Below are 9,715 nucleotides of genomic sequence, written 5' to 3'. Positions count from 1 at the left end.
CACACACATACACACATACACCTACGTATGTTCGTGCGCACACACACAGACACACACACACACACACATACACACACACAATCACACACACACACACACACACACACACACACACACACACAACCGCATACACACATTCTCAATTCTCAGACAAACATGTGAACTGTCATGAGTATTCAATGAAGTAAGCAAACAACAAACAGCCACACGTCATTTCTTTCCACACAGTGGGACAGTTATTGGTGATAGGTAACAGCTGTGGGCTAGATTGTCATGTGACTTTGTATCACATGATATCTTTCTTTATCATGTGACCTCATTCGCCCCTATTGTTCTTAGATTTTTGTTCTTGAATGTACACAAACCGGGGTGCATGAATGAAAATGCATGTTATGTGCTATAGTTCTCTGAGGGACGCTACGGAAACAGTCTCTCATTGTTTTCACTAAGCAATCACAAAAACGTTTTATTTTAGAAAAAAGAAAAACACAGCACAAAACAAACTTTGATTTCACATCCTTGTCCTAGAATCTATCTCGACACAATTATAGCAAACAACATAAGTTTGTGTCCAGCGTCTTCTCAAATCGCCAATTGATCTTTTATCAACGTAAGTCATTATCATTGTCAGCTGTGTGTATTGTAATATAGATAGATCTAGCTGACATCGCAAATCACGAAAATTAATTTTTTATCCATATCTAAAACAGATAATATAACTCAGTGAGTCGTGTTTTTGGAATCTAGTTTTATACCGCTGGTGCTACCCAGAACGTCTTGAAGTGTTTATATTTCTGTTTATGTGGCATCAGAAGCGTTGGAGCGAAAATTTCTCTGGTTTCATTTTCTATGGCAACAACAACTTTGACCTCATTAATTATGATATGTCGCTGTTGATGACTCAGTTGGTTTCATCGTTTATAATGTGTAGTAATTTGTTTCTTACAATTTAGGACATGGCTACAGGATTTGGTTCAGACACTCCCAAGTCCTACGGCTCGATAGGGGAAGAGAAACGGCCTCTTTTGCACTCCAATAATGACAATAATGGACCATTCAACAATGAATCTTCCTCTGAGTCAGACAATGAATGTGGGGATAAGATCTCCTCTATGGTAAGTAGATCTAGATCTAGATCTAGATTCTAGATCTAGAATCTAGATCTAGTCGAATTTTGTATTGTTCCAGGAGTAATTACTTTGAATTTTTTTCTATTTTGTGTTTTTGTAGAGGTAGAATATATCTAATCTAGATCTAGATCTAGATCTAGATCTAGATCTAGATTTAGATCTAATTTTAGATTCTAGATCTAGATCTAGATCTAGATCTAAATCTAGATCTAGATCTAGATCTAAATCTAGAATCTAGATCTAGATCTAGAAATCTAGATCTAAAATCATGTTGATGTTTGGACTTTGTTTTTCTAGGCAGGGCGGTAGATATTCTACCAAGACCAAGGGGGCGGGGCGGGGCGGGGTTTTCCATTAACACTATTCCATCTTGATTCTAGCTAGATCTAGAAGTGTTACTTTTGTGATCAACTGTTTGCTGTGACGTTCCCGGAGAAATTTGGGCGCTTTTTCGGTAGTTCCCACCCCGCAATTGTTATTCACGGGTTTTGGCCCCAAGAATAGGGGGGTTTCAGGGGGGCTTGCCCCCCCTGACCTAACAAAAATAGGAAGGGGGGTCTCAGGGGGGCATGCCCCCCTGAATTTTACCACAATTTAATGTTTTGCTGTTGTTAGGTTTGATATCTTAGCTCACCGCGAATCAAACGTATATATCTAGATCTAGATGCAGGTCAGGCTCAAATAAGGGGGGTGGGAACTACCGAAAAAGCACCGAAATTTGGGCTTTTAATTATAAGTGGTAAACTTTTATTTTCACTCCCGCGGACTGCTTCGGGGGTCAAACTGCATTATAATACTATTTATTTGCTTAACAGGTCTCACATAAAACCACTAAAACTGTCGCAAATCAATTTTTTCATGAAAATTTAAAATTTGGCTGTAAAGTATCTAATTATGGGTAAAAACAGTGTCCCCCTGTAATCCCCCCGATTTTCTTTTACCCTAGTAAGGCACCCCCCCGTGAACCCCCCGATTGGTCGAAAGCATGTTCTCCATAGAACAATCAGATTTTCAAAAACTATTAATTTTCTATGGAAATCAAGTTGATATATTCGTGTTCAGCGCATCTGTATTTAGTAGAAAATGGACTACTTGTAGCTAAAAGTGTTAGACTGAAGGGAAAGTAAAAAAATACCTAATAAAATATTCATTTATTCCGTTCAATACCCCAGTCACAATTTCCCTGTGATGCTCATGCCCATGTAATATTTCCTTGTAGATGCAAAGTCTGCCATCCCTCGGCATAGTGACATTATATATATATATATATCTGAAAAAATCAATTTTCACAGAAATCTTCTATTGTTTCTTTCACTAGAGTTTATTGTTGCCCAGATGATTCTTGTGTCAAAGGCCCATGGCAATAATTGTCTGTCTATCTACACCTACCTATCAATAATGGCCTAGTTTTCAAACTGGTAATTTTCAGTGACTTGTCTCAATCAGCAGAGTGAAGTGTTCTACATAATTTCTTAACAACCATGTTGAGAAATGTACTCACTTACAGAAAAGTTGTGTACATTTTTATCAAGATTATGAGATGTGCAGTTATATATTCTACTTTTACTGGTACAAAGTGGCTCTCTATCAACATCGTAGCCTGTTATTATGATATTTTCACGAGAGACTGTAAATTAAAGAATCTAGAATCTATTACTTGGTTCCAGTTTACTTCATCTTCTCTTTGAGGCAGATTCAAAAGCTCTGTTCCATTACAAAAGATATAGATTTGTCACGAGTGGATTTTTTCAACCGAAAATTTTTACAGAATAAGAGTAACCTAAAAGATCAAGAATGCTTGTTTTTACACAAACAAAACAGAAGACAGAGGTGGACTTTAAAGTTGCAGACTAGTCTTCAATGAGAGCTTTCATATTGTGAACCTTTGTTGAGTAAAGTGATCTGAAGGCTCTGTCAAGCAGTTTGCTTCTTGGTGATAATTCTGTGACAATAATTTGAAGTAGTGTCGCGTCATGGCTTCACTTTGTCAGGATGCTTAAATTCAATTGTGCACAAGACGAGCTGGGGCAGTGTTAATTTCAAGATTCAAGTTTAGTGGTTTACGCAACTGTATTAGGTTGTTATATATATATATATTGTTTTGCGCAAATTGTTTTTTTACAATCTCCACCCTTTGTTTTCTTTGTTTATAAAATGTAACCACCACTTTCTTTATAATATTCTTGCGTCTCGTGTATGTGGTTAAAAAAATGTTTTTCTATAGTAGGCCTATAGCTAAAACCAAAGCAAGACAAGGAGAGTTCTGTGTAGTTACCTGCTCTTTGAGAAAAACAATACCAAAATGGTCTTCAGGTTAAGATTCAACTTTTTATTTTCTGATACTGAAAGCGAAAAGAATTAATTTATTTGTCTGTTTCAAGGATGCAGGTACTGGTCCTTGTAAAAAATGTTTAAGCGATTATTGCTGGTTATGGTATATGTACATTTGGTAAAAATAATAATATTCTCGGAACATTTGACATCTCTGAATTTTTGTACAGGGGTAATGACTTCTTAATTCAAACAGTATCTTTTAGTTGGATAAAAGATGTCAAAGATTAATTGGTTTTCCTAACCCTGTTGCATTCCTATTCCAAGTAATAACTGGAAGAGTGGTGGTCTTTTTTTACTAGTCTTCACTGGGTCTGTTGTAGCTCCACTTAATTTTCTTGAGGATTTTTTAGTCGAATAGGGATTTCTTTGTCTTCTGTCCCTGACTGAAGAAAGTTGTTCTGCTGTGTACAAGTTTTGCAACATTTCCATTGATTGGTTAATTTTTTCTGTAAATTTGTCTTTCTTCCGTATTAGTATAAATAGTGTTTTTCCTGTGAACATTCTATATTTTCCTAAGGCATTACCCAGTTTTTCTGGAGGGGCTTTTGTTCATGAAAAAAATTCTGTAGGCCCTACTGCTTTATCAGAACATTTAATCTGAACGTAAGTTTGCAGCTTTTTTATTGATCAAAAGTAAAAATTAGAAGGCATAAATAAACTCACTCAATCTTGAGAGTTTTTCCGGGATGCTGTACAAATTTGGCCTTTTTGGGGCTTACAATTTTTTTTCATTGCCAAATGAGCAAGAGCAAGCCTACATTGATATTCAAATATGCTTCTGAGTATCTAGTTCTATATATTGTATGTCATATAAAATAAAGATTGTTGAATACTTTCATGAATAGAAACAAAATGTAGGCTTATGTGTGAGAAAGGCAGAGAGAATCGATTGAAAGACGTGCTCAGCTGATCAGTGTGAACAAAAGTGCTGAAAGTGCCTTCTTAAAAACCGCGATTTCTCAGTTTGTAATGACAGTAGAAGCAAAATTCCAGCCCCCCTCTATGCATAATTGGCCGGGAGAATAATAAATTGATCTTATTATATATAAAACTTGAGGCCGTTTTCCGAAACAAAATGACTAGTGTACGGAACAAAATTATAGAACCAAGTTATCTCAGTTGTGGGATTGAACGCAACCCACAAGCTGACCGAGATATCTCGGTCACGGGATTGAGCGAGTTGAAGATTTTTATTCCGACTGCTTGATCTAAGAAACTTAAGAAAGTAATTGCTCTTTGTTTTGGATAGTTGCCACAGCTTGACAACATTATGATAATCCTCTTCTGATCAACTAGAACTCTACCTGTATACAGACTCTATCCCTTTTAATTTTACACTTATTTTCAGACTAAATTCATTTGCATGTTCCTTCTTTTGTGATATCTGAGTAACAAATCGATATAGTGTGGTGACTGAGAGTAAAAAGTGCTTTTTATGAAAAAAGTTTAGCCAACACAGTAAGTGATAGAATTCCCGGTCTGTCTTCAGATTTTTAGACTCCAACCACCAATTGTTAGGGCAGTGATCCCTGTAATATTTATCCTCTTGAACTGAGCATTGACAGAAATCATCAGTGTTATAAAAGATCATATTTTGAATCAGATGAGCATGAGAAGTACAATGTATACTTTGCTGGCATAAATGTCTCAGTGCTTGGTGAAGGAAATTATAACTGGTTGGTAATAATTATTACCTCCCCTTTTGCTTTGTGTCTATCTTTATTTTATCATCGGCGTTGCAACAGAGAGAAAATCTTTTTCTCTCGTCTTATAGAGCAGTGTCAAACCAAGTAACTTAAAAAAAAAATAGAGTCAATATAGTAGCCAACTTTTTCCTATCATTTGTAAAAGCTTGAGAATTTTGCTTTCTGTTGGACAGGATTTTTATTGTCGTATAGATCTGTTTTTGTCGTTTTTGAGTTTTGTATTGAATCCTACGTCATTCTTCAAAATTTGGACTCAAAAATTTGATTTTCTCATGTCTTCTTTTTTGTAACTATGTGAATATACACATTGGACAAGAAAACACACTATCACAAACAACTGAATACAGTACAAAGGACTTGAAAGGTTGTACAAACACAAACATCCATGCTCATTAATAAGACGTGATAGTTCTTCATTTCCTAACGTTTATTTCACTTTAGATGGAATCCTAATTGTAAGGCTGGGAAGTTCCGAAGTAAGCCTCAACTCAAAACATGCGCTTTATATACTTTATTATTCTTTTTCTTGCTTCTATACCCTGCTTTATAGATCAGATATTTATAAAAAAATATAATTTGCTAAAGTTACTTCAAGTGCTCGTGAACTAAGGAAAGTTGTTAAAGTATAAGTGCTAATTTAGGATGTAGGCCATATTATTGCTTCACCTAGTTGACTTTGCCTCTCATATAACATATAATATGATACTTGTTGTCTGGAAAGAGAATAAAATTAAGTGTAAGGGTTAGGGCAATGAAAGTTGAAATCAATTCTGTTATTATTTCTGTAAATGGTTTATGTGAGTACAAAGGTGGCTTTCTTTTCAGTCGACAAAAAGACTCAATTTCTTCTGTCCCTTTTATCCATTAGCATGATAAACGTTGAAGTTGTTTAATTCAATAGTTGACAGACAACTTTGGTTGTTCTTATATGAGTCAGCTGCCTGGCTTGGCATTGATTGTTGATAATGGTGTAACAGACTGTATTATTAATCAGATTATATTTTTCACAAGATCAGGTTGGAAGAAAATAACTCAACATTTCTCTTCACTTTACCTTTTCAGTGATCATTGACATATCAGACTGATAGGTTTTTGGACAGTGAGTTGATTTCATGGGTGAAATCGAGGTTATAATAAGCTGCCCAGAGGTACCCCAGATTTTTCTCTTTATCTATGCATAGTAATAACCCTGTACACCCCATATTGTTGTTTCCTTTTTATTTGCTCCAGCTCTGGAAGCTTCTGCTGTAACTCATGGCTGTATCTTGTCTCTGTGTTGTATGGCTGGTGCCAGAACTTTGCAGGGTTTTTTTTTTCTGTTACTCAGATTTTCTGTTGGCTCTACCTATTTCTTTCATTAAATTTGTAATTTCAGAAGGAGTGCAAAATATTTATTGATGATATCTGTGTTATGTTTCAGTTGAAAAGAAAAACAATTCCTCCATTTAGGCACTACATTTCACAAGGATTTCCAATTAGAATGAAGTTCCGCGAGCCTATTTTGAACTCTGATGTAATCTTTTAATTTCACTTCCAACAGAATAAGTGTATGAAAATAGAGCCGTTTGACGCCTGAAAGCTATCAAGATTTATTTCCCTTTTTTGAAAAGACTAAATTTTTAACTTAGAAAATTAACTCACTACCACTCCAAGAGAGTGTCCCCTCATACTAGTAGCTTGAGCAGATGAACAGACTTGGTGGCTAAGTGCGGGGAGTAAAAACTTTATCTCTCCTTATTTCAAATTCCAGAAGGATCTGCAGCCATGTGTGTTCCTATGAGTGTCTGTCTCACTACTTAACATTGTCCCTTTGCAAATCAGGTAGCGAGCTTTCCTTATAGTCTACGATATTTCCTTGCGGCATGATGATTTTTGTCTTTCAGTCTTGTGGCGCTGACACTTTTGACTTTTAACTTTGTTTAGAGGGCCTGATAGAAACTTTGATTTTGCTGGCTTGTTATTTTGTTGAATGACAGCTGAATGCTTGTCTGCCACCTAACTCAAGGGTTCGATAGTACACAGAGGGCGAGCAGCTTTTTTGCGAGTTTTGGACTTTAAAACTTTTTTGTCTACTTCAGAGTTTTTTCCTACAGGTTTTCTGACTGTGAATCCATTATCTTCCTTTCAATTTGGCGGGGTCTATCTATTTTTCCTCTGTTCACATTATAAATCCTGCTTTTCCTCTCCATATTTGTTATTCCTTCACCCCCATTTTTATCTGTTGTTACTTTTTAGAGGAGACATTTTCTCTGTCAATTAATGCTTTTTATCCATGTACCATGAAAGCCACCACTTTTTGTGCCGACACTCTCATTCAATATAACTTAATACTAAATTACTTACATCAAGTTTTCATCAACTGTATTCATCTGAATGATTGATCTTACTTTTTTCTCATCTGTAACTAAGTTTGTGTTTTTATGTGGGAGAATTTAAAAATAATACAACTTCTACATTTTGACATTGTTTTCTGTACGCTAGGCCCTTATTTTTTAACAACCTGAATGACCGTGTAGTGACTGTATTAGTTCCCAATTTGTTCATGTGGTGCTGATGCCTGGGTGTACAACTGAATGTGGCTTTCAATTCCAGTTTTTGGTTTCCTTATTTTTCATTTCAAAGTAAAGGATACAGGTTTGAGTTGCGCATGTGAGATTGATATTATCAAACGCCACCAAGCGTTTGTCTCCTACCCTCCCCTTTGTTTACTTCTCCTGTACTTTGAATCTTATGTTATTTGTTTCTGTTTACCTTTGCTGAGTCAGGATGTTTTTATAAAAATGACAATAAAAAAGAGAAGAAATAAAGCTATAGGTATGCGTAATGACAGTCTGTTGGGATGAGCCACTCTGTTAATATTCTTTGCTGTAGGATTTTACTTTATACCTTTGTAGTCCTTCCTCTTTGAATACGTTGTTTGAAGTTGTTGTTGTTGTTGTTGTTGTTGTTGTTCTTTTCTACTTTATACTTCTGCAGTCTGTCCTATTTAAATACTTGATTTGTTGTAATTGTAGTTGTTGTTGTTGTTGTTGTTGTTGTAATTGTTGTTGTTGTTGTTGTTGTTGTTGGTTGTTGTTGTTAATCCAGTAGTTTTTGAGCGTATGCCCTTGTGCCCATTGCCATGTAAAGAAACAAACTGATGGAAATTTGCAAACGTTATTGTTTGCAGCAATATAGGGTATTGTCTATAGGAGTATTTGATGTCTAAGCCGAGTACAGAATGCCATGAGAGAAGAAGACACATGTTAGGGCTCTTGCATCTCTATTAAAGCTGTTCTACATAGATATTAAAATGTATAATCAAAGATTCTATGTTTTTAATAGCCCACTTTATGGATATTTTGGCGGATACTCTTGTGCGATTTGCTCTTTCTTTACTATTAAACATCTATCGTCCCTATCCTCCCTCCTTTTTTGTGTTTGTTACTCTCTTGTAACACCTTACCCAATTACCTTCAGCACTTAAATGACCCTATAATGTTGCAAGTGCCGTAAAACCCTCACTAAAACAATAGCCCTTTGTGGAGGCGCTACCATGCCAACAACTTTGGCGACCCAGCTCGACGTAGGTAAGGCGGTCAATTGATTATGCAATAAGCGTTGTGTACCCATCTTTTATAGACATACTTTACGTCGTGATTTTATGTCATTTATTTCGTTCGAGCTCTTCAGAAATAGGTTATGTCTTCGGTTACTGGTTACAAGTCATGTGGTTTGGCGGATAGCAGAGCGGTCTGACAGCAGCAAGGGGGGAAATACTGTTATTGCTGTTGTTTGTTGCTGGGTTCAGAGAGGCAGGCGGGGGAGACTTTAGAGAAGAAGAGCATGGTGAAAACTTGTCTGTCGTCCCCAGAGGGGAAAAAGGATAGCTCTGCCACGGTATGTTACATTAAATATATAATATGCATATATATATATTTTAAAATACATATTTATATAGCAACACCCGCTGTTTTGCCTCTTCTGTCTCAGAAATGAATCGAACAATCAGTGCTGGTTCACTTACCGGTCTACCGCGACAATAATGCTGGTGTAACGTTAGTTCCGCCTGACTGACCCCAGCCTACCTTACAGTCATCGGCGATAATGCTTTCAAGAAGCTCATCTCTGTTCAAACCATTGCCTACTCATGAAAAAAGCTAAAAATAAGTACTATCATAGATTGCAGTTTCACCATGCCCTGTTTTCATGCCGATTTCGATGAAACCTGCAACAATACACAAAAAAAGGCATAAAACTTTATGGTTTTATAATAGATAAAATGTTGAAAATAAAGTCTTTTTGTTAATAAAATGGTTTTTGCTGTGAGTTTGTTTTCTCGTTTGCATTGGTGTTACAAACATAACGCATGGCAAATTTCAATTTACATTTAAGGCTGCACTGAAAAAACACTCTTTGAGCAGTACAAACGTGAACCTTTTTTTAAAAAACAGAATGATATGAATTAAAAAGACAAAAGTTTGAATAATTACACATCACGACATACCAATGTTATTTTGTTAGGTCTTAGGCCAATTTGTCAGGACAGGATATATAGATATATTA

The 9,715-nt window shown here is 36.0% G+C and overlaps 1 protein-coding gene across 1 annotated transcript in view; it reads left to right on the top strand.

The window, feature by feature from the left end:
- Positions 1 to 758: 758 nt before the first annotated feature.
- Positions 759 to 9,715, top strand: part of LOC101862854 (sodium-independent sulfate anion transporter) — a gene marked incomplete at its 3' end in the record, with an annotated part of 123,726 nt that continues 114,769 nt past the window's right edge. Inside the window, 1 exon segment of the mRNA XM_005091896.3 lies at positions 759 to 1,115. Within this exon segment, the coding sequence (XP_005091953.3) occupies positions 957 to 1,115 (159 nt within the window).

The sequence above is a fragment of the Aplysia californica genome, unplaced genomic scaffold (assembly GCF_000002075.1).
Source record: "Aplysia californica isolate F4 #8 unplaced genomic scaffold, AplCal3.0 scaffold00037, whole genome shotgun sequence".
NCBI classification, from domain to species: Eukaryota; Metazoa; Mollusca; class Gastropoda; order Aplysiida; family Aplysiidae; genus Aplysia; species Aplysia californica.
This window is presented reverse-complemented; position numbering and strand designations above follow the sequence as displayed.